At 40.8% G+C, this 26,360-nt stretch overlaps 1 protein-coding gene across 1 annotated transcript in view; it reads right to left on the bottom strand.

The window, feature by feature from the left end:
* The window catches only part of NELL2 (neural EGFL like 2), a 449,535-nt gene that overhangs the window by 242,906 nt on the left and 180,269 nt on the right, over positions 1-26,360 (bottom strand). The window contains exon 11 of the mRNA XM_075553021.1: positions 5,987-6,078. Coding sequence (XP_075409136.1) covers positions 5,987-6,078 — 92 coding nt within the window. The remainder of the gene's footprint in view (positions 1-5,986; positions 6,079-26,360) is intronic.

The following is a 26,360-nucleotide window of genomic DNA, read 5'->3' as shown; positions in this document are numbered from 1 at the left end:
GTGCCACCGCGGTTCATACCGTGCACTAAAAATGCTTAATAAGAACCAGACACGCTTGAAATTGTGGTTTTCCAGTAAAGACAAGATTACATTAATTAATTTAGCAAATATTTATGGAGAACTTTCAGTGTTGCCTACTAATAATACTAAATTAAAATAAAATTCTTTTTCAGCAATTTCAAAAGTAAATAGACAACTCTCCCGGCACATTTCTGAACCCTAAGTATCAGCATCATGAGATACACGCTAATGACATAAAAAGTATTTAGCTGTAGTGTATTGGTACACCAATGCACCGGGTATGTCTGCTGCACAAGAGCAATTTAAAGTGTTGAAAAGCAAGGAGGTTACGTTGCGGAGCAAAGTGCTCCTGAATAGAGTTATGGAATCGCAATGGTCTCATATGCATGTAAAAATTGGCAATTTAATAAAGAAGACCGAAGAAGAGTTCATGCCACTGAATTATGCTGGTGAAGAAAATGGAAAGTACCATTGGAAAACGAATACACAAATCTGTCGTGGACGACGTACAACCAGAATGATTTCTGACAACAAGGGTGGTGAGACTTTATCTCACACGCTTTGGACATGCTGTCAGGAAAGACCAGTCCCTAAGAAAGACGCCATGCTTGGTGGAGGAGAGGGGCAGCAGAAGAAAGAAGGTCCTTGACAAGATGGACTGACACAGTGGCTGCAACAAGAGGCTCCAACCTAAGAACAATTGTGAGGACGGGGCAGAAGCAGGCAGTGTTCCATTCTGTTCTACATAGAATGGCTGTTAGTTAGAATCAACTGGGTAGCCCCTAACATAGATATGTATGCATGAAAATATTTAAGTACAGAAATATCAAAGGTCTCATGATTGTTAAATTATAACCGATAATGTTAGAAATTAGTAAACAAAATTGTTCACCTTTCTTGAACTGATCCCCTCTGATCCCCTCTGTCATTTTAAAATAACTAGATCTCACTTGATGTTGTCCAGTCCCGGACTCTATAGTGGTAGCTATTCTATTCAAAGCATCTTGGTACAGGGCCACTGAGAGGGAGAAAACAAATTTGAAGTACAAGCTAAATGTCCAAAGTACGTGAGCTGAAGTCACGCCGTCCTCCCTTCTAAGCGACATTCTGCTCTCCTTCTCTATGAGGGATTTGTGTTTTCTTCTAAGATGGATTTGTTTGTTCTTTTAGAATTTCATGGTACTTTTGATATTTTTAATCAGTACCATGATTCAAATGCATCAGTTATTCTCTTGTCTTCCTTATTCATTCCCAGCATTAATACATAAGCTGTGGTTGTTGTTAGATGCTATCAAGTGAGTTCCACCTCAGAGTGTCCCTCTGTACAACACTGCCTAGTCTTGTACCAGTCTCACAATTATTCTTACATTTGAGCCCATTGCTGCAACTGCCATGTCAAGCAGTCTTGTTGAGGGCTTTCCTCTTTTTCACGGTCCCTCTATTTTATCAAGCATCATGGCCTCCTTCATAGCTTGTCTCTGCTGACAACAGATCTACAGTCGCACCGTCCTTGACAGTCAGGTGCATCTGGCCGTCCTTCTTCCGAGACAGACTTGTGTCTCTTTTGTACTTTCAATAGTCTTCCCTAGCATCAAAATGAAAATGCATTGATTCTGCTTCAGTGTTTCTTATTCAATGCCCAACTTTCAAATGCATAATGATGAAACGGAGAATAACATGGCTTGGGTCAGATGCAGCAGGTCTTGTGCAGCAGATTTGCCTAATGCAACATGTCTTTTGATCTCTTGACTTCTGCTTCCATGAAAGTTGATTGTGCATCCACAAAGGACAAGATTCTCGATAGCTTCAATGTTTCTCCAGCTATTGTGACATTACATGTTAGTCCATTTATGAGGATGCTGGTCTACTTTCCACTGAGTTGTAATCCATACTGAAGACTACAATCCTTGATCTTCCTCAGCAATTGTCTCAAGTCCTTCTCAGTTTCAGAAAGAAACATTGTGTTATCTGTATACCCAGGTTGTCAACAAACCTTTCTCCAATGCTGATGCCACAGTCTTCTTCAAGCTTCTCTAATTAATTGCTCTGGGAGCTTGTTCTGGGAGCACAGGTGGCACCGCCATTGGGCATTGAGAGGCTAACTGGCTAGGACAGCAGTTCAAAACCATCAGCTGCTCACAGGGAGACTGGCGGGGCACTCGACTCCCATAAAGACTATGGATGACAGCGGGGTGGGATCCCTAGATTCATCTGTGCAAATTACATGTGAAATAAGCCTCTGATCAACTCCGTCTATCCACAATTGAGGCCTGGGAAGAAAGTGGCTACTAAACAGAGTGCTTTGGAGAGATGGGTACAGAAGATCAAAGACATGAATCGAACTTGAACAGTTAAAACGTTGTCTGTTGATGCTGGACCTGATCTGGTTTTCAACATTTTCTGTATTTTGTTTCATTTTTGTTTGGTCACATTAAGGTGTGTCTCAGAGGTGTTATGTCATTGGAGGTCACCATCATAAAGCTGTGCTAAATGTTTTTCGGTGTTTCAGAATATTAAACCCAGGAGTGATGTACATAAAGGAACAGCAAGTAAAATAAGGTTCTCGGGAGCAGGATACAGTAGGGGGAGGGGTGCAGGGCTGGTAAAAGGGAGATGATGTCAAGAATCAGGAAGAAAAAGAGTGATTGAAAACTGATTGGGGCAGCAACTGTACAATTCTGCTTGATATGATTGAACTATGGAAGGATATGATATATGTATTAAATCCCAATTAACGCAAAATTATAAATAAATAAATAATGCTGAGTTTTAAAAGTACAACAACAAATTACAGTCTCAGAAACTCACGCACAGTTCTGTCCTGCCTTCAGAACTGTCTTGAGTTTGGTTGGGGTTTTGGTGCTTGTTCATGAGCACAGTGGAGTCTTCCATAACTCCCACGCTTCTCAAGGCTATCCACAGTTTGTTATGATCCACAGGGTCAAAGGTCTTGCATAGCCAATAAAACAGAGATAAACATCTCTCTGGTGCTCTCTGCTCTCAGGCAGGAGCCATCGACCTTAGCCATGAGATCCTCCTTATTCCTTCTTCTTTTGAATGAGGCGTGAATTGCTGGCAGGTCCTCGTCTCTGTATTTTTGCAACTATTTTTCAATTATCTTCATCAAAATTTGCCTTGTATGGGACTTTAATGATATTGTTGGGTCACCTGTCTTTGAGATGCACACATATACAAATAGCTTCCAATCTTCTGGACATCCTCTCTTCCTAATCTCTTGGTGTGGACTAAAGGGTGCTTTTAGTGCTTCATCAATTTGTTGAAAAAATTTAATCAGTATTCCATCGATTTCCAGGGCCTCATTTGCCACCGATGCCTTCATTCGGCATTCCTTCTATCTTCTTCCTTCAGTACCATTGGTCCTTGATTAGATGCCACCTTTTGAAAACCATCAATGTCTTTTGGTTTAGTGACTCTGTGTTCCTCACATCATCTTTTGATGCTTCCCACAATTGTGTAATGTTTTCTCCATGAAATCCCTCTATATTTTGAGGCTTGATTTTTTCCAGTATAGAATGATATCCCAGATCATTCAGTTTGAGATGTACTGAGTTCATTTTTCCTTCTAGTCTTTCTTCTTTCAGGCTTTCACGCATCTCATTATCATATTCTAATTTGTGGTTTCACACTACCATTTGAACTATTAAGCTTGCCTTTTTTGCTTCTCATTTCTTCCTTTCATTTTAGCTACTCTACATTCCAGAAAATGTTTCCGAGTCTCTTCTCAAATTCATGTTGGTATTTTCTTTCCTATCTTTCCAATGACCTCTTGCTTTCTTCATGTATGATGTTTTAGAAATTACACCATAGTTCCTTGAGGCTTCCCTCATTAGTATTCAATGTCAGATTTGTTCTTGAGATGGTCTCTAAAACAATCAGTTAAGGTTGCTGTCTTTGACTGGGTTCTCTAAAGATACAAAATCAGTGACACTGATTATATAGTGTGTGTGTGTGCATGTGCACTTGTATGTGTGTGTGGGGAGAGAGAGAGAGAGAGAGAGAGAGAGAGAGAGAGAGAGAGAATTTTCAAGAAAGATGTACACAGTTATAGAAAAGGGCAAGATCCATGCACAGTTATAGAAATGGGCAAGATCCATGTGTGGGCCAGATGTTCAGCTGGAGGATTCTCCTAACTTACATGTTTTGGAAATTTAAAGACCTAAGGGGCTACTGAATTCTGCAACTGACTGACTGACTTCTGAATCTTTGGACTTGAGCCAGGGCTCGGCTATATTGCCTGCCAGCCTAGAAATCACTTTACTCACCAGTTACAAACCTGACTAGTTGACCTTGGATTCATCTGCTTATACAACCACTAGCCTGTGATGTTCCAGCTGATCTTAGGTAATTCTCACCTTCTTCTGAGTGCCTTCAACCCGTGGGGCTTATCTTCCAGCCCTGCACCTGATGATGCGCTCCTGTTACTCAGAAAGGTCTGCAGCTAATCTCTCTGAAGGACTATCCCCCCTCTCTAGTCAGTTTTCAGTCTGGGTGCCCCACAGAAACCTGTTCACCGTGAGTGACCCTGCTGGTATTTGAAATGCTAGTGGCACACAAGCCAGCATCGTATGACAAAATGATGGGTGGTGGTGTGCTTCTCTAGAGACGCCTACAACAGATACCTTCAGCTTATTGATTGTGCGAACCTAATATATAATCTATCATAATATTCTGCAAAATTGATGTATATGAAAGTAGGTTCAAAACTCATCTGAGGGAGACATTTAAATAATAAAATTAAGTATCAGATAGAAATGAACCCCAAAGGCAGAAAAATTATATGACTTCAGTTTCATTCAGCTATAATAAAGTTGAAATAGTTTATCTTCCAAAATATGGAAAATGTTCTAAATAGTATTTAGTTTTGCAATTAGTAAATCAGGGAGCTCACAATAGCTTCAGAAGCATATATCATGAGACCATAGGCCTCTATCACCTTTCAAACATGACATGAACTCACGTACGTAGATCAAATGCCAGCCAAACAACAGCAGGCCTATAGAGTGAACAGGGAGCTAGTATGGTGTGGTGGGTTAAGCTTGGGCTGCTAATCACAAGGTCAACGGTTCAAACCCACTAACTGCTCTCTAGGCGAAAGATAAGGCTTTCTTAAATCTATAAGGGAAACTCTACTCTGTCCTAAGGGATCACTAGGAGTCTCTTCGAGGCTGAGTGAGCAATAAAGTGAACGATAATGCCATGAAGCCATGCATTCCTTAGAACAGCCAATCATGCAAGATGTAAAAGGGCAGTATTAATCCAGAGAGGACAGCTCAGAATGCAGGGCGAAAGGAAGAATAGAAAAGCAAAGACCGAGAGGAAGTAGGAGTGGTGTTGCATTATGGGAGTTGCAATCAGGTTCATGAAACAAAATGTGTATAATTATTGAATGGAAAATCAATATACTCTGTAAACCTTCATTCAAATTACAATAAAAAGTTTTTAAAAAATGAAAACAAGAGACCATGGCAAGTAAATTTATAAGGACTACTCTATGATGTAATTCAAAATATTTCTCCTAGTAAAGAGCTCATTTTTATCAGGTAATTTTTATACTTTAATTAAACTGAGTTATCGGTCCCACTTTGATCAAAACCAGGAGTGGCAATGAGCTGGGTCAAAACATTAAGTGACAATGAACTGAGTGTAACTTCTTCACAACAGCAAACTATGATCACATATAAATTTGGAAAATGCAAGACAATTTCATAGAAACTTTATTTTGACAAAAGCTCAGTTTATATTCAGGGGGATATTAATTTATAACAATCAATTCATATGTTTGCAAATAATAATGGGGCTTAATTTACATTTTAATTCTAGTTAATATTTTAATCCTCTATGCCTGGAAGTTTAAAAATGTTTTGCAAGGGTGAGGTTTTACAGAAATGATTACTGTCTTCGTAAACCTGCGATGATTTTGGAAGCAGCCGTAGAGTTTCCTTACCTTGCACTCATAGAGGACACACACTCCTGAGGAGGAGTAGACTGTATTCCTCTCTCCTTCAAAGTAGGTCCGTCCTTGAAACTGGCATATTGCTTTAGAATAAAAAAGAATAATAACAATATAAATATTGTTTATTGGGAAATATAATGTACAGATGTTCACATTACTGGTAGTGGTAATTCAAAAATTCCAAGGAGTTTAAAAGGCTCTAATCCAAAATTCAATCTATTGTAAAGCATGTGTCGTCTCAAGAGTTACTTCCATGCCCATAAAGTTCAGAAAGTAAAATAAGGTGAAAAAGGTTAGGAATTAGACCCTAAAACGAGTAATTCCAGTAATCTTACTAGATACGCAGCGCATAGTGACCCCAAAAGGACCCTGCTCCCTAGCATTTAAGCAGGTGCTTAGGGCAGCAAGAAATCAAGGTCAGTACAAGTATGAGAAATGTTTATTTTGGATGTACTGTTACAGAATTTTAAAATGTAAGATCAGAATGAAGTTATTTCACATTCGATTTTATATTTTATAAATTTTATATTTTTGTGTATTATTTTATATCCAAATATATATAGGAGTCAGGAGCCTGGTAGTACAGGGGTAAGCACTTGACTGCTATATTAAAGGTTTGGAATTCAAATAAAAAAAGAGGGACACCCTCCAAAGATGAACTTGTACCGTGGCTGTGACAAGGGACTCCAGCATAGCCGGGATGATGGAGCAGGAGCCAGCAGCGTTTCATGCTACTGTACCCGGGGTTGCTATGGGTCAGACCGAATTCAACGGCACCAAACAGCAACAGCACCGCTACTGCGCAGGAGAAAGATGTGGCAGTCTGATTACATAAAAAGGAAAGCCTTGGAAGTGGGTGGGGCTGTTCTACTCTGCCACACAGGGTCACGATGAGAATTGATTCAACAGCAGTGGGTTTTGCTTTAGATTTTTTGTTTTGTTTTTTCCTTATGGGTTTAAAAACTAATTGCTGCAGAATAAAGTCTGACTCTCGGCAACCCCATGTGTCAGAATAGAACTGTGCAACAGAAGATTTGCAGTGGCCAACTTCATGGAAACAAATTGACAGACCTTTTCCCCAAAGAGCTTCTGGGTGGATTGGAACCTCCAACCTTCCAGTTAGTAGCCTAACCTGGAATGGCTTGTCCCACATAGAGCCATACAAGTTAGAACATCTTAGTTACGGTGTTGAAAGTTCTTATTCTGGTTCTGCTTTGGTTCCATCTCAATTACATGACATTTTAAAATATAACTTCACATTCAGTGTGGGAAAACAATAATTTAATGAGGGGAAATGCATACACAGTATCGAATAATTTTTCTCTGAAGTTTATAAGATATTTATAATTGCCAACCTTTAGCCCACAGAAATTCTTTACTGGTTTTCAAATAAATGTTTCACATAATTAAGTTGACTCATCAACTAAACAAAGACGGATTTATCCTGAAGCTAATGAAGCTTAGCCTTCAAGACTCTTCTATTGCTTAAACAATTTTGAAGACTGAATTGCCTTCCATTACTCTCATTAGGCAGTATTTTCCTTGGAAAGCACAGACAATATGGTAGATGCTTCAGCACCTCACAGCACCTAGATCCATTGTGAGCTAATTACTTCAAACGATGATGAAAGCGGTTATCTCACAGGGGAACCTCAACAGAGTCGGGCAGTTTGTTAGCTTAATAACCTTCCGCACCTTTTTAAACTACCCGTATTTTACATCACGATAAATGGAGAAAAGGCGACAGTCATCAAGCAGTTCATTTTACTTGGACACACAATCAACATCATTGGAAGTGGCGGTCAAGAAATCAAGCAACCTGTTGCACTGGGAAACTGTGCTCCCTGAGACCTCTTTCAAGTACTGAATTCAGAACTGGAATGTCACTTTGAGGACCAAGGTGAATGTGACCCCGAGCCAAGGCATTTCAGTGGTCTCAATGCACATGAAAGGTGGACGGCCAATAAGAAAGAGCGAAGAAGAATAAATCCATTTAAATTATGGAGTTGGAGAAGAATGTTGAAAGTAGTGTGGACTGCTGGAAGGACAAGCAAATTTGCGCTGGATGCATAGCTCCTTAGAAGCAGAGACGGTGAGACACTTGTCTCACACACCTTTGGCGTTTTATCAGAAGAGGCCAGTCCCTGGAAGAGGGCATCACGCTTGGTAGAGGCCCATCCAAGAAGAGGAGGGCCATCAGTGAGACACACTGACACACTGAGTGCAACACGAGGCTGGCGCAGCAGAACAATGGCGAGGAAGCAGGCCGTGCAGTGTGTCTTTCTCGTGCACAGGCTCAAACCAATGCAATGCACCCCTCTCTCCCAGTAGAAATGCTTTACAAAGTCAACCTGGACATGCCCTTTCATTGCAAGGTTTTAATGAGAAGAAAGCATTTCCCTCTTTCGCCTTATCGTTACCTTTAAAAGTATCTATATGCCAACACCAATTACTAATAAAACATTCGACATACTTTAATAAGATTACGTAAGAGAGTGTTTTAAATTTTTCATTTTTCCATGAACTTTAGAAACCCTTCATACACAGTTGCCTAAGTTTTCAATTTAAGTGTAATCGAGATTCTACCTTTGCTGGAAAAAGTAACTAATTATTTAAAGTTTCCTATTTAAATAATGGATAGCTTGCACATTTTAAAATGTCATCCTTCAGCTGATCTCCTTACTCAGCTTTTATTAATGATTTTTACTACATAACATAATCTAATGGGAAATTGATTTTAATATTTTGGCACTTGCTGGAAAATAATACGACTTACTTGCTGGCTAGAACTTGCTCACTCATGAATATTCAAAGTGAAGCAGATTTTTCAATTGCATACTAGCTATCATAGTGTGAATTAAAATAGCAGGTGCATTTACTTAATGAACCTTGTTAATTGTAAAATATGTCTCTCCAATATGTAATATTTGAGTGTTCTTTTTATTTATGTGGTCTGGTAACCTCAAAATACCAGCTCTAGCATAGTGGTGAACCTTCAATTGCACTTAATAAATACTACACGTAATCAGATGATAAAATTAAATAAACCTTTTTTAACTTCTCTCCAGCACCTGCCATCAATAGTTTCTAAGTCTATTACATGATTTGATGATTACAGCCTATTCAAGTTTAAGAGGATTTAAAGAGGAGAAAAACAAAAACAAACCCCAAACCCTGATGCTCTAAGTCTTTCTTACAACAGAGGAGAAACCAAACACTGTAAAAAGCACAAGGGTAAACTCTCCTTATACCAAGTCTTATGATAATTTAATATTCATGCTGAGCAGATGTTCCAAACTCTTAATTCAAAAGACTCAAATGGGCAACTAGTGGGACAATAGGGTACCAAATGGAGCTTGGCAGAGAAGGAAATAGCACAGAAATGAATGAGATCACAATAGCTACACTCTCTTTCAAGCAATGACACAAATAGAGTGAACTTGGCTTAGAGAGAACTGAAAAATAAATGACTTAAATCCCATCTATTTTTTCATCAGGTTCTGTGATTCTCCATAATTCAGAAGTTTATCATGAATACTCAGTAGTACAACAGAGTATCCCCTGCCTCAGCCCACTGAAGAAATGGGAAGCATTAATATATGTAAGGGACCACAATTATTCCTTAAATCTAAAATTTCAACAAAATAATCTGAAAACATAATTAAAAGGGTTCTTGGACTTCATAAGTGCAGATTGTATCTGTGATAGTCATGTTAATTTATTGATGCATTTAGCAAATGTTTATCAACTCTTAATGTATATCAGAAACAAAAACTATTAGGTATTAGAATCCAAAGATGATTGAGACATCATTGGTGAGTTAACTATTAAGGATAGTAGGATATATTTTACATACAGTAGGATAGATATATATATATATACAGTAGGCAAAAATATATATGTGTGTGTGCATAAGATACCTATATACTCGAGTATGAGATGACCCGAATATCAGTCAAGGCACCTCACTTTACCACAAAAACTACATCAAAAATGTGTTGAAAAACTCGGCTTATCCATGAGTATATACAGTAATCATAGCCAAACTGAAGTTATAAAATAGAGAAATTTATTAAAATACAAGAAAACACTGGAGACTGAGTGATAAACTGGAAGGATAGCAGGGTCAAAGTTAGGGAACAAACAGTAGCTGGTGGAGGACCCAGACTCTAGAACAGTAGGAAGTCGTCATCCCACCGTGCTAAGGAAGGAAATGGTTGAAGTGAAACTCAAGGTCTCACGTACTGTGTTTGGGCTCAGAGGAGGCCAATCCCTGGGGAGGGAGCTCAGGACCGACACAGCACAGGGTCGGCGCAAACAAGGAAGGCAGGCCCTAATGGACAGACTGACAAAGCGGCTGTAACAAGAGGCTCAAGCAATTTCATTCTGTTGGACACAGGGTGCCAGGGAGTCAGAAGGAACACTCTTGCACCTAACAGACATGTGAGCAGAGAGATGGAGGGAAGGCCATTCCTGAGAGCTGTAATCAGCTACTGCCAAAACACAGCCTGTAACACAGAACAAACAATGACAAACAGCGACACAGCATAGACAACTTTCTTTCTCCCCTCCTATTTTCCGCCAACACCTTCAATTGGCAAACCCAACAAACTTGCAGGTAATAGGAGGCCAGGGTGCTTGTCGTAGGTAGTCTGTAAAAAGCAACCTTCTCGCCACAGTCTCGGGCAAAAAAGGAGAGAAAGTGAAGCTGGGACTGGCTTTCCTGGGAGAATAACGAAGACAGGTGGTGATCATAAAGAGTGCGCTAAAAATGTAAGAGGTCCGGCTTACAATGTAAGTTTCCTAGGATGCTACGACAGAATTAAACACAGAACAAATAACACTTGATGAAGAAATGGAGTTTTTAAAATCTATACCAGAGTTAATGAACCTCCAGGTAGTTGATCTGAAGCAGAAAGCGATCTAGAGACAGTCTCAAAACACAAGCGAAAAGGCAGGTCAAAGGGAGTCTGTGTAAGCATCAAGGGCAAATCCTCCCCCCCACCCCCCGGCACTAATCACAGAGGACCGGAACAGCTACTGGGAACTTTCTAGAAGTCCCTAAGGGTGCAGCCCCTACCTTTCTGTAGAGAAAAATGATGCCAACGAGACAAGGAAGGGATCGCTACTTCTGCCTTGTTAATTGCTGCAGTTAATTTAATTATATTCACCTATTTATGGGTTTTGATGTTTTAGGTGCCATCGAGTGGGTTAGGATACTGGATATTGGGTGAAATACCATCCAGTCCTGCGCCATCCTCACTGCTGTTCCTCCGCTTCAGCCCACTGCGGCCATCCAGGGGTCCCTCCATCTCCTGGAGGGCCCGCCTCTTTCTCACTGCCCTCCGCCTTACCAAGCATGACGTCCTTCTCCAGGGACGGCTCTCTCCTCGCTACATGCCCCAAGGATGTCAAAAGAAGTCTCAGGAGCACTCTGACGGTACTTTTTCCAAGTCAGATCGGTGTGACCTTTCCGAAGTCCACGGCCAACGCCTGTGAGGCAGCTGACTACGCCATGGCTTGGGCCAGGTGCACCTTCTTCCTCAAAGTCGCCGCCTTGCTTTTCAAAACCCTCAGGAACACTCACAGGGCACGACTTTTCGCTGGTTGATGCGTCTGTGTTTGCAGTGTGTGAATGTGTGTGCACGGTGACATACGAGAGGGCTTCAAAACATGCATGGGACAATGAAATTGAAATCATTTGAATTTGCCTAGGAACTTCTTGAAGGACACACATTCACAGGACCACACACAGTTGTCCCCTGAACGGCATGGGGCTTAGGGATATGTGTAGCCCTCAAGTAACTTAGGACTCCCCCAAACGTAATTCATCATGGCCTACCTTTATCAGAAACCTTTCTCATAACCTAAGAATTAAGAAAGGTTCTGTATGTTCCACGTGTTGGGTATGGCAAGCATATTAAAGTTACATTGGAAATCCCCAATAAAAAGGTGTTTCACAACAGGAGCACGCTCTTCATGCCTCTGACCTAATGGCAGTAGTGACTTCATAGTCTTAGGTGGACTTCTCTGTGGCAGGTCACGACTTCCTTAGGAGTCTCCCAGCACCACGGGTGACATTTTGTATGGGTTCCATGTTTTCAAGGTTTACAATATCCCACTAAACACTACAAGAAATAATCACCACCTGTGAAAGCTCACTTTTTACTCTAAGAGGCAATTTGCTGGGACGACGACTGCTCGCTGGGAGATGATTGGCGTCACCTGGCATGTTAGACAGCTATGAGGAACAGGCAAGTGCCGGGAAAGCATTACAGCAGGACAGGACATTCCACAGTTAACTTGTAGAGTTACGATTTAATACAGCATGTTTTTATTTGTTTACATTTCTCTCAACTGTGAATGGCATGTATGAGCTGTACTTAATGTGTCCATGTTTTGATAAATTTACCTCTAAAATAACTGTGTGTATTTCATGGAAGTAAACGATAAGACAGACGAATCACATTCACCCCGTCACTGTTGTCCAGTCAATTCCGACTCAAATCCTCCTGAAGGACAGGGGAGAGCAGCCCCGGGAGTTGGTAAAATAGTAAATCTTTATGGGATTATAAAGTCTCTTCATTCTCCCATGAAAGGGATTCATAGCCAAATATATTTCATGTACTCATGGCATACCGATATATAGTCCCTTCCCGTTCTTCTAGACTAGGTGGTTATCTGCGGAGTTTTCCAAATTGTCACAAATCTCCAAAAGTGTTCCCAATATGCTTCTTCGGAAAAATCCAAATTTAAGCGGAAAAGTTCAGTTCAAAACCATTGTTCAAACATCAATATATACATCTTAAATGAGAAAAGTCGTGTGTCAGGGTTAAATTCTTTTATCATATGCATTCAATCTGCATGGTGAGCAAATAATCTGAGATGATGGATTATATGTGAATGAAAATGACATTAGGATTCGAGGAAGACTTAGTCTCAGTGTGATTTACGCAGATGACACAACCTCGCTTGCCCAGAGCAAAGAGGACTTGAAGCGATTTTCGATCCTGATAAAGAAGCGCAGCCTTCAGTATGGATTTCACGTCAGCACTAAAGAAACCAACACCTCCGCATCTAGACCAATAAGCAATGCCATGATAAACACAGAAAGGACTAGGGCTGTCAGGGATTTAAGTTTATTTGGATTCATAATTAATTAATATGGAATCAATAGTCAAGAAATAAATGCTATTGTACCATCACTCCTGAGAGTACCATTCACATTATTTTCCACGTGAATTTTTTCACCCAGTTCACAGCCTACTCAGCATAGGCAAGGACATTAATAAGAAGAAGTTGGTGAAAAGCAATTGAGTGATATAACCATTGGTGTATATTGTTTCCAACACTAGGTGAAGCATCATTAATTATATCATTACATATTTAATTGTGTAATGTTCCACAATCATAATTATGGAAGAATTTTCAAAAACAATTAATATAAATTATTTCTACTTCTTTTTCTTCCCCAAATAAGTACAATAACAACAAAAATGAAGATAGGAGATACTATGAAGGCAAATTTGAAAGTCTTGAGTTCTTCATACAAGATCCAACCCGGTTCCAGAACAGGAACACCCCGGAAATCTCTCCGAGGCCCAGCAAGGAGGCCCGAGGCAGCATGGCATCGTCAAGCAGGACAAGTCAAAGTCTTCAGAGCTCTGTACACATTTGAGCCCAGAACTCCAGATGAATTGTACTTAGAAGAAGGTGATATCATCTACATCACTGACGTGAGTGACACCAATTGGGGGAAAGGCACCTGCAAAGGGAGAGCTGGGCTAATGAGAAGCAACTATGAACAAGGTGGGGGACGCCCCTTTGCAGGCTGCTGCCTGGAAGGGATATGCAGACAGTTCCAGTTGCTTTGGCAAAAGCTGCTGGAACAGACTTGAGGTACAATGAGCAGAAGCTGGCCCTGGACATGGCGACAATGCTCCCTGTGCCTCTCTCCTTAAAAAGAAACAAGGAACAGATGCAGTTTGGACATGAAGCAATGCGGAGGACTGTCTTGATGATGAGACTCCGATGAATTCCCTCCCACAGCTTTGAGATGTAAAACTTCGACTGCTTTTGCCATTCCAAAAGTCTTGGAAAGTGCTCAAAAAGAAAGCATGTATGCCCATGGCAGCACTGCACTATGTTGGATAGAACACGTGTGCAGTTCTCACCTTCGGTTTCTCAACCAGGGACTGCATGTGCTGCTGTGTAAAGTACATTTATGTTCACCAGAGTAGATGAGAAGAGATTATTTCTATTTATCATGCTAAAAGAATGTTCAGAATTTTTTCTATTAATCATACTAAAAGAATGTTCAGAATTTTTCTTGAAAAGTCAGATTTTTTGTTTTTTTAAGTTCTTTCCCTCAAGAACTGAGATACTTTGAATGGGGTTTTCAAGGGGTGGGGGTGGGGCTGCAGAAGGTTTGGAATAATAATAAACCAAAATACTTAAAAGAAAATCATCAGCAATTCTGAAAAAAAAAAAGAAAGTCTTGAGTTCTTAAAAGTAAAATAAAATAAAATATTTTATATCATAGATTGAGAAACAGTTAAGGAAGCCAGGAAAACCCTGAAAGTCCTACAGTATGCAATAAGTTGAAGATTTACTAATCACTAATACAGACATAGCAGTTGTGTATTCCTCTAATTATCTTTAGATAAACTCTAACTTTTGTAGAAAGAACTATCTAAATCTATTTTAACTGTCTTTTAATACATGAACAAAAGGACATGTCGTCTTTCACTTCTGAATATTTGCTCACTCACAATGTATTTAATTTTTCCTTTATATTACTGGATTGAAAATACATTACTGCTCTTTAAAATTCCCAACTGGTTTTGTTGTGGTTGTTTTTGGTTGTTGCTGTTGTTTTCTTTTCTTTTGTTGCTTTGGTTTTTTTCCCTCTGTTTTGTTTTTGTGCATATTATAACCTCTGCATGTCTAGCTAGATAAGATAAGCGGGATAAACAATCCAGAGGAGAAAACAATGGACCAGGGGTTCTGGGGGACATGGGAGAGGGGGAGGCAGGAGAAAGAAAGTAGTTATTAAACCCAGGGACAAGGGAACAACAAGTGATCTAAAATCAAGGGTGAGGAGTATGTAGGAGGCCTGCTAGGGCTTGATCAAGGGCAATGTAACAGAAAGGAATTCCTGAAATGCAAATGAAGGCTGAACATGATAGTGGGGCAAAAGAAAAGTAAAAGGAAATTGAGGAAAGAGCTAGGAGGCAAAGGGCCTTTATAGAGGTCTAAATACAGTCATGTACCTATGTAAATATCTATATCTCTATATCAATATCTATAGATATAGATATATATCCATATATATATGGATATATATATATTTCCCCATCATATATATATATGATGGGGAAATAGATGTATATACATATATTTATAAATTTAGTATTAAAGTAGCAGATAGACATTGGGCCTCTACTCAAGTACTCCCTCAACACAAGAACACTTCATTATAACAGTTTGGCATTTTGTGATGTTCACTTTCCCGACAGGATTGCAGAAGACAAAATGAGTGCATAAGCAAATGTGAAGAAAACTGATGGTGACTAGCTATCAAAATATACAGTGTTTTGGGGTCTTAAAGACTCAAAAATAAATAAGCAGCCATCTAGTTGAGAAGCATCAAAGCCCACATGGAAGATGCATACCAGCCTGTGTGCTCATGAGGTGTCGATAGGATCAGGTACCAAGCATCAAAAGCCCAAAACAAAAAATCTTATCATTGTGAATAAGGGGGAGTGTGGAGTGGAGACCCAAAGCCCATCTGTCGTCAATTGGACACCCCCTTACAGAAGGGTCATGGAGAAGAGATGAGCCAGGCAGGGTGCAGTATAGCACCGACAAAACATACAACTTTTCTCTAGTTCTTTAATGCTTCCTTCCCAACCACTATCATGACCCTAATTCTACCTTTCAAATCTGGCTAGACCAGAGCATGTACATGGGTACAGATAAGAGCTGGAAACACAGGGAATCCAAGCCCTCAGGACTAATATTCAAAGCACTAATACCAGGAGGGGAAGGGGAAGTTGGGGGAAGGAAGGGGGAGCCGATCATATAACCCCCTCTCAGGGGGTTGGAAAACAGAAAAGTGGGTAAAGGGAGATTGCGGTCAGTGTAAGCAATGAAAAAATAATAATAATTTATAAATTATCAAGGTTTCTTGATGGAGGGAAGGTGGGAAAGGGAGGGGAAATGAAGAGCTGATACCAAGGGCTCAAGTAGAAAGCAAATGTTTTGCAAATGATGATGGCAACATGTGTACAAATATTCTTGACAAAATAGATGGATGTATGGATTGTGATAAGAGTTGTATGAACCACCAATAAGATGAGTTATTAAAATGAAAAAAATAATTTAAAAATTAAAATATAAAAACTCCCAACTGGCATCAGTACCTCCAGAAATATTCCAACAAAAAATTAAAAGCTATAGATGACAAAAAGATAACCAGTAAAATTAATTCAAGTGAAAAATTAGATATTTAGTTTCTTCAAAAGGATTTTGGAAGCAGCAGGTTTATATCATCTTTGGGTTGATTAAACTGGCTGCTAAAGGCAGAATTTTACAAAGGACTGGCTTTTATATGGTAAGGTGACCAGACGCCCCACTTTTGACAGGACAGTCCCGATTTTAAACAATTTTTCCCGCATTTTGCAGCGTTTTTTAAAAGTCCCAATTTTTGGAAAGAATGCATGACAAGCTAGGGTATATGGTTTTCTACTGCCATGTGGCTATTTCACCAGGATATGAGTTTTATCAATGGTGTCCCGCTTTACCAATGTTAAAATCTGGTCACCTTATTATATGGTGCTCTCTGAAATCTTGATTTCCTTTGGGGGTATTATTTCATTCTGAGCCAAGCTGATAGCTCTTTGTTAGTGATACACCCAAATAAAATATGTTGCATGAGAAAATATCTCATGTATATATATGTATTTTATTACAGCCTTGAAAAGGGCGATGTATACTAACTATTTTCACTGGGAATGCTAAGATTCTGTGAAAGCAAACTAAAACATTTTTTAACAGTTTCAATATTCTAAAGAAACTCAATTGAGTCATATTACATTGATCTAACCCACAGTCTTGTTGCTGTTATTGCTGTCAGCTGAATACACTTGGAGTCCGTTCCTAGCAATATGGTAGTAATAAAAATCTTCAGTAGTAATTTATATAAATTAATCTCTCCCTCCTCAACAATACTAAAATTTCTATTAGAACACAACACTATTTCCCTTTGACCTAACTGGGTGTAGATTTGCTTATCGTTCCTAACGTGGGTGAAGCTTGAGCCGTCTTACTTCTAGTGCTACCACTTAGCCCTGGTCTTGTCCAAGGCACCCTCAAGGGGTTGAGGTTTTCTAAATTCTCTGACAGCTTCCTATTTGATGAAGAGCCCAGGGCCTCCCTCACTCGCCCTCATTTCCCCCTTTCAACTTGGCCTTATTTTTGTTTTCTTTTGCTCATTTAATAGTAATGGTTTTGAAAATAGCCCTAATGGAAAGACATTACTCTTTGTGCAAAATGGAAGCTAGTTTCCACTGGAGTAGCTCTGACATATGCGGAATGCAAGCACACCATTCTATCCGTGAAAGGGATCTAGCTATTCTCACAGGAGTAGCTTACTAGCATATCCAATAAGACTCTCATAGGAATAACTTTCTAGTATGAATACCACAAAATTTAGCAGGCACAAAGGAAGTCTTCTTGGCCAACAACTTTCCCTAAAGAAAGCCAATTTTTGTAAACCAATGCTATTTCAAATGATCAGAACTTCAGAGAGTTTAAATAATTCACAGGCTCATCAATTATACATGAGTGTTTCCTTTAACTAAATCGCATTAATTGTTTGGAAATTTAGTTGTTTGTAAAACTAACATTAGAGTTTAGGACATGAGCTCCTGAGAGCTGTGGGCACAAGCCTTCTTTCCTATTCCGTGCGTGAGGGGTCCTGGGCTTCCAGAGGACCACAAGAGTGCTCCTCCAGAGGGCCTCCATTCAGGTCAGCAGCCTCTTGTTAAAATGAGAGAACGGGCGCTGAAATACCATAAATCTAGCAGTCGAGTGGGGTTGAGAGGCAAAGGAGGATAAAAATAACTTCCAGGATAGAGCAAGAGCAAAAATGGAAACATAAAGTCCAGATCAGTCTTTGGGTTTGAAGGGTTCTCTGCTGGGAGGACAGGGACTGGATACTGAGAGGATCCCAGGCGAAAGGTCCAGGTTTTTCCCAGAAGAAAGAGGTTGGTGTGTTCATATCTAATGCGATTTTACCCATTTAAATTGCACTCTAAGACATATTCTGAAACTGTCTTTCTATCACCAGATTCTTGATCCTGGCTTGTGCACCACTGAACTAAGTCTTCATAAGTGACAAAGCTTCATTTAGTTCCCTGAGGACATGAAGAAAAAATTTAATGATGTTAGTTGTTTAAAGGAAATTACAGATTGTGTCAGTATATAAATATCATTCTGATGGCAGCATATGAACACCGATGACATGACAGGCTTCATTATCTATCGCTTGACAAAGAAAGTAAAATGCATAACATAATAAAAAGTTTGCACAATGTCAGTTTCAAAGCCAGGACTAGAATCCATCTGACTGTCCTCTGCATATCTTGATTTACTGTGAAAAATCCAGTGAACTCAGTAAAAACTTGAGTATTGAATATGTGTTTTAACTTTGTGGAACTTTATTGCATGAGTGTTGAACATAAAGTGCTTTGTGAATTACAAAGTGTGAAACGTTTTATTATAAACCATACATCAGATTGCAAAAAACGACCCTGAAATTGTGATTGTGCTGTTTGAGAACATCTTCTGATATTCAAGCAAACCAAAGAAGAGAGAAAGGGTTAACTTAGTTTCTCTGAGAAAATACTGAAGTGGGGTTATACTATTAGGAGCATATTTCTTTAATGCTGATCCACACAAGGCATATTAACAATGTCTTCAATTATGCAAAGGACAGGAGCCAAGAGAAGATAGAAGCACAGGGTTACAGGGAGCCAGCTCTGTGCAGAACAAGAGAAGCAGAAGGGACTGCACAGGAGAGGGTAGAGCAGGGGAGCAGGAGCAGCCAGAACGAATTACGAAGCCCAGTTCTTAAATGGAGCAAGCGAACTAAGAACAGAATACAAAAGAGGTTCACCCCATACTGACAGCAAGAGTGACAAAATTATAGAAAGGAGAAGCATTTTTGACAACTTACTGTCCACCAAGTAGTGTCCTAGAAGATATTTTCCCTGCCCCCCAGGGAGTATTCAGCCTAAAGTGGGAGACAGATGGGCACCCACTAACTACATCTACCTCACATGAACTACATCCAACTCAGACGTTGTGTGGGAACAGGGAGGAACAGCAAGTCTTGCCTGGGTGCGGTTGGAAATTCTCCACAGATGCGGAGCACTTGCGAATGAGCACTGAGAGAGAAGGGTTTTTAAATGATCTGAATCAGGAAAGAAGTGCTCATGATCTAGCCAGAGAGCAAACCAAAAACTGTTGACCAATAAACTAAGGTTACAGAACGGTACAGAAAATAATATAAAGGGAAGAGGGGAAAGGGAGAGTGGAGACAGATTATGAAACCATGCAGTGACAAAATTGGGGAGAACGGGGGGGGGGCTGGGTTTACTTCAGTAATAACTGAGCCACAAACGATTCTAAGGACTAACGCACATTTAGGAGGACGTCTCCATGGCTGAGACATCAAACAGGAGGAGACTGCAGCAGCCCAAGGAATGAATGCGTGCTTGCCAACGAAGGGAATCAAAGGGTGTTGCTGAAAAGAACAGGTCCCTTAGAAGGAAGACAGGAAAACGGGGATCCTATTAACAAAACCTGGCCTGCAAACGCCAGCACGTGCAGGGGTGAGGAGTCTGTGCCAGTGGGGGTTCCAGTAAGAAATCCACACAGAACAGCCTGGAATGTACTTGAAAGGACAGGCGGGAATCCGGCTCCAACTCAGAGGATGGGAAATCATCATAAAGCAAAATCGCAGAAGGATATCCGAAGCAAGACTAAAAGGAGGGCAGACGGGAGTTCAAGGATCCCAGCATTAAATAAACGGGCATGCAAAAATAAAGGACGATACAAGAGGCACACTGCAAAGGCTGGGGAGGCAGCGGCACAGCACAGAGCAAGAAAAGACACACAAGGAGCCAGAGCTCCCAGGTACCACCGCTGGCCTCTCCCATGCCTGCAAGTCTCTCCCCACTGTTCCATTGCAGGGCTCCATATCTCTCCTAGATTAAGGGGCCGTGGGGGGGGGGGATGTTGGAATGTTTTTCTCTACTCTGATCTCCCTGTTCTACTTCGGTGATTCCAAACAGGACAACTGAGGGAATGTGACTAGGAAAAGCAGGACAGAATATAGGATGGGTACATAGGAGGGAAAAGCCGCAGTAGTGCCCTAAGAAGTAGAGGCCCTCATAAAAGAGCAGAATTTTGCATTAGTGGATTATGATAAAGTGCTTGGTGATCTGCTTTGACATGCACCCCATCCATCCTTCTTCCGTCTAGTCTATTGTTTGGTACCCTCAGAGGGACTTGCTCAACAGGGCTTCCAGTGGGAGGTGAGGCATTGAAGTGTAAGGATCAGGGTGTTTAATACCCACTCTCTTCATTTAATAAATACCTCCAGCTCCTTTGTTGACAGCAATTTCAGCCCTCTAGGCCTACTTGAGCCCCTCCACAGGTGCAGATCCCTCTGGACACTTATCCAGTAAAAATCTTAGTGTCTCATCTCTTTAACTTTAGAGAGAGTATCAGTTTCCTGAAATTTCTCCCCTTTAAATGCCCCATGAAGGTAGTTCCCTCCTTCCTTACCCACACCTCTTTAATCAGTCTCTTCATTAAAGACTCTAACTATCCTCATCGGAACCATCTGGAATGACTTCTGTTTCCTGGGAGGGTTCTGACTAAGAGGCTCTTGGTGAAGTGGAAAGTTTGACATAGTGGAAAATATTGACAGGTTCATTGCTGAAGGCCATGTTAATTGGGGATGAATACAAGTGCTAGCGAGCAGCATTGTGAGCCCAAGTAAAAAATGAAAACAATATGGAATTAAAAAGATGTCTCACTTACTCGCTGCCGAGAAAGGCGGGGAGTGGAAGTAAGCACAGGGTCGTTTAATTTAATTAGGATTAGAACTGGCCACTGTATCAGGGAAAAAGCTTCTGGGGTGATTTCCTTGTACTCCTAAAGAGACCAGTTAATTAGGCAGGAAAAGGAGACCTGGAAGGGTTCACTGATTTAAAAGATTGGAATTGGGAAATAACTCCAATCAGGAAACTAAGAATGAATATAAGGCGCTGAACCACTGAAGTATTGGGAATATTTAAGGCAGTGAATCTACTTTGTCTGGGACTATCTTGGTGCATGTGTCAAAACACAGCAGAACTTTAAAACACCATGAGTGCACATTACTATATACAATTAGAAACATTCAGGTATATCCAGGACACCCAGGATAGGATGAACAATGTGATTCAAAACAAACAAACAAACCCTAAGTCTATTACAATATGTATGATAGAACCCGCCTGAAGTTATGGGAGAGAAAATAGTCTATGAGAATAAAGGCAAGAGGGAACCAATTACAAGGATCTGCATGTGATCTCCTCCCTGGGGGATGGACAACAGAAAAGTGTGTGAAGGGAGACGTCGGACAGGCAAGATATGACAGAATAATAATTTATAAATTATCAAGGGCTCATGAGGGAGGGAAGAGCGGGGAGGGAGAGAAAAATGAGAACCTGATGCCAGGGGCTTAAGTGGAGAGCAAATGTTTTCAGAATGATGAGGGCGATGAATGTACAGATGTGCTTTACACAACTGATGTATGTATGTATTGTGATAAAAGTTGTATGAGCCCCTAATAAAATAATTTAATAAAAGAATAAAGGCAAAAGAAAGCAAACATAAACATGATACTCTAGTTAATCCCTGATGGGACTGTTGATTAAGAACTGGGCTGAAAACCATAAGATTGTGGGGGAAAAGATGAAGCTGTCCGTCCCCCCACATGTTGAGTTCTGGAATCCCTAAGGGGTGCCCTATTCTGTCTTATGGGATTCAGTTGGAATGAAATCAGTGGCCATGAGTTTGTTTGGTTTGGTTTGGTTTCTAGTTGGTGACATTGTTTACATGATTACTATACACGTACAAAGCAACGGAGTGATTTTAGCAAATGGATGGTGAATCGTGGGGATCAAGTTTCTCATTGCTGAACAGGAAACAATAGACAAAGCAAGAAGCTACTAGAATGATCCATGCTGTAACAGATTATAGTTAAGAACACATGTTTAAGTATAGAGTTAGATTGGTTCCTATAGAATACTTCCAAATGTGGGTCTGCACACAGTTGGTTTATAGACAGATATACCATATATACTCGTGTATAAGCCGAGTTTTTCAGCAAAAAAAAGTGTGCCAAAAAACTGGGGTTCGGTTTATACATGGGTCAGTGGTACCCCAGCGAGGCGGAACATCTCACTGTCCCCTCCCCCCCGAGGTAACGGGACAAGGCCCCGTTATCTCGCGGGTGATTGCCATTTCTCCGGTGTTCATTCAAAGCCCCGCTGACACTGCAGGGCTTTGAATGTTTGTTTACTCACATCTAACCAATCAGAGCCATCCTATAACGTGTATCTTTGAATAAGCCTCTTAAAGACCGTGTGCAAAGGATGTGACAAGAATGGTTGTCATCTGGTCAAGCCCAACTAACAAAAGGAGGAAATCTCATGAAGCCTGACAGAGTTAATAGCAAAGTGGGTTCGAGATGCATGGGAAGACAGTCCAGAAGACATGGTGCGATGTGCCTTCCAGAAATGTAGTATTAGTAATGTTATGGATGGCAGTGAAGACTGCGCTTTGTATGAAAATGACAGCAGTGATGGTGATGACGGCTATCTCAGTGAGGACAGCGTCTATGATGACCTCACACCAGCTGAAGTTCTGCACTGGGTTACGGATGACGATGAGGAATCCAGTTTTTTGTTTTTTTTTATTTAACAATTTATTGGGGCTGATACAATTCTTTTCACAGTTCATACATATACATACATCAACTGTATAAAGCACATCTGTACAGTCTTTGCCCTAATCATTTTTTTCTCTTTTCTTCTTTTACATTTTATTAGGGACTCCAACAACTCTTACCACAATCCATACATATACATACATCAATTGTATAAAGCACATCCATACATTCCCTGCCCCAATCATTCTCAAGGCATTTGCTCTCCACTTAAGCGCCTTGCATCAGATCCTCTTTTTTTCCCCCCCTCCCTCCCCTTTCCCCCCTCCTTCATATGCCCTTGGTAATTTATACCTCGTTATTTTGTCATATCTTGCCCTATTCGGGGTCTCCCTTCCCCCCTTCTCTGCTGTCCCTCTCCCAGGGAAGAGGTCACATGTGGCTCCTTGTAATCAGTTCCCCCTTTCCAACCCACTCACCCTCCACTCTCCCAGCATCGTCCCTCACGCCCTTGGTCCTGAAGGTATCATCCACCCTGGATTCCCTGTACCTCCAACCCTCATATGTACCAGTGTACAGCCTCTGTCCTATCCAGCCCTGCAAGGTAGAATTCGGATCATGGTAGTTGGGGGGAGGAAGCATCCAGGATCTGGGGGAAAGCTGTGTTCTTCATCGATACTACCTCACACCCTAATTAACCCATCTCCTCTCCTAGGTCCCTCTATGAGGGGATCTCCATTGGCCGACACTTGGGCCTTGGGTCTCCACTCTGCACTTCCCCCTTCATTTAATATAATATATAAATACACATACATATATACATATACACATATATACACATACATAAACACACTTATATCTTTTTTTTTTTTGCATGATGCCTTATATCTGGTCCCTTGGGCACCTCGTGATCGCACTGGCCGGTGTGCTTCTTCCATGTGGGCTTATTTGTTTCTGAGCGAGATGGCCGCTTGTTCACCTTCAAGCCTTTAAGACCCCAGACACTATCTCTTTTGATAGCCGGGCACCATCAGCTTTCTTCACCACATTTGCTTGTGCACCCATTTGTCTTCAGCGATCCTATCATGGAGGTGTGCAGTCACTGATATGATTTTTTGTTCTTTGATGCCTGGTAACTGATCCCTTTGGGACCACTCGATCACACAGGCTGGTGTGTTCTGCCATGTGGACTTTGTTGCTTCTGAGCTAGATGGCCGCTTGTTTATCTTCAAGCCTTTAAGACCCCAGTCACTATCTCTTTTGATAGCCGGGCACCATCAGCTTTCTTCACCACATTTACTTGTTCACCCACTTTGGCTCCAGCCGTTGTGTCGGGAGAGTGAGCATCATAGAGTTCCAATTTAATAAAAGAAGGTATTCATGCATAGAGGGAGTGTTTGAGTAGAGGCCCAAGGTCCTTCCGCCACCTTAATACTTGACCTATAAATATCGACACAAAGATCTATTTCCCCAACCTCCTATATATATTTGCATGTACATGTCTTTGTCTAGACCTCCATGAATGCCCTTTGACTCCTAGCTCTTTCCTCCATCTCCCTTGACCTTCCTCCTGCCCTACTACCATGCTTCATCGCCACCTGGGCTAGAGTATACCTCTTCTCTAAGCAACCTTACCCTCGATCGTTTCCCATCAGGCCTGCCACTCCCCCTTCTCTACCCTTTGGGGTCCCATGTTTTTCCCTTGTCCCTGGGTTTGTTAACACCACTTCCTTACCCTCCCTACCCCCCACCCCAAGTCCCCCCGGAACTGTCGGTCCCGTTGTTTTTCATCCAGATAGTTCATCCAGCCTGTCCTATTCAGACAGACCTGTGGAGTCACTAACATGCACGAAAACTAGACAGAGGAACACAAAGCAACAGTATACAACCAGACAACAAAACAACCAAAACAAAGCACTGAAAAAGAACAGAACAAAACAGTTCACAAGAGAAAAGCTTGTAGTTAGTTCAGGGATCTTTGCTGGCCCTTAGGAGCGTTTTCCAGTCCAGTCTGTTGGGGCACCACGCCCTGGCCCCAAAGTCCACTTTCAGCAGAGGAATCCAGTTTTAAAGGATTTTAACTCTTTACATTTTGGCTTGGCTGATGATTGAAATCAGAGAATAGTACTCTTAAGGTATCATTGTTGATACCTTATTGCTTTTGTTGAACCTATTTTCCACTTACTGTGTTGGTTTACTAATGTTAAATGACTTGTTGTCCTTTTATTTATGATTTTTATTTAAAATAAATATTTAAATATTTACCCCACTGATGTCTCAATTTTTAGTAATTTTATTTTCATTTGTTTTGATTATTGAAACTCACCAATAGCTTCTGTATTTTCCACCCTAGGCTTATACTCGAGTCAATCAGTTTTGTGGTTTCCCAGGTAATAATTGGGTACCTCGGCTTATACTCGGGTCGGCTTTTATTCAAGTATATACAGTGTGTGTGTGTGTGTGTGTGTGTGTGTATTTCCTTGATCTGTCAGTAGAGAGGATTAGAAGCAGCAATACCTCAGTAGTGATGAGCACTGCTAGCTATCAAATCTTGGTTTCTAATACCATCCTCCCATTAAAGGGAACCAGAGCTATTGGGCAGAATGAGATGGTGCTTGGCCTGGGGTTAAAACTTCAAGATCCTGGAACATTTGTGGTGAGACTTTTTGTTTGTTTGGTTGTTTGTTTCAAATGATTACAATATGTCAAAGGGACATAAGAACTACCCGTAACGCCGACTCACAGCCATGGAGTTGATTTCAAGTTAGTCCACAGAATCATCTGTGGCTCAATTATTAACTATTGACTGAAGCACGGCCCTCTTATTTTGTCACTGGATGGTTTTCTATTCTTTCTCCATCCTCCCTTTCCATACATCCCTCCATATTATTCTCTGAAACATTCTATAATCTTCTCTCGCTGGTCACCATTTTTGGTTTTGTTCTCTGGCTAGACCAACCATGAGTGCTCCTTTGCTGATTTAAATAATTTTAAAACTTATACTTCAATGCTGCATTTATTTTATTGGTTAAATTGTTCTAGCTGTGGTTATTTGGAATCCTCTGTATAGTTTTGAAATAGAGATAGAAAATGACCCAGGAATCCTAGTACAGAGTATATGGATATGAGGGGGATCCCTAAAGATTCTGAAATCCCCTCATCTACTGAAGAAATATTAGAACTATGACACAAATAAAATATATATATATATATATTCACGTTCATCTCAGCATTATTCACAGCAGCACAAAGATGGAAACAACCTACGTGCCCATTCGTGTGTGCACGGGCAAACAAACTCTTATACAAAAACACAGCAGAACCCTGTGCAATGATAGAGAATGTGATGAATCTATG

This window comes from Tenrec ecaudatus, chromosome 6, assembly GCF_050624435.1.
Source record: "Tenrec ecaudatus isolate mTenEca1 chromosome 6, mTenEca1.hap1, whole genome shotgun sequence".
Taxonomy (NCBI): domain Eukaryota; kingdom Metazoa; phylum Chordata; class Mammalia; order Afrosoricida; family Tenrecidae; genus Tenrec; species Tenrec ecaudatus.
Note: the sequence above shows the minus strand (reverse complement) of the source record. Positions and strands in the feature narration are given on the sequence as shown.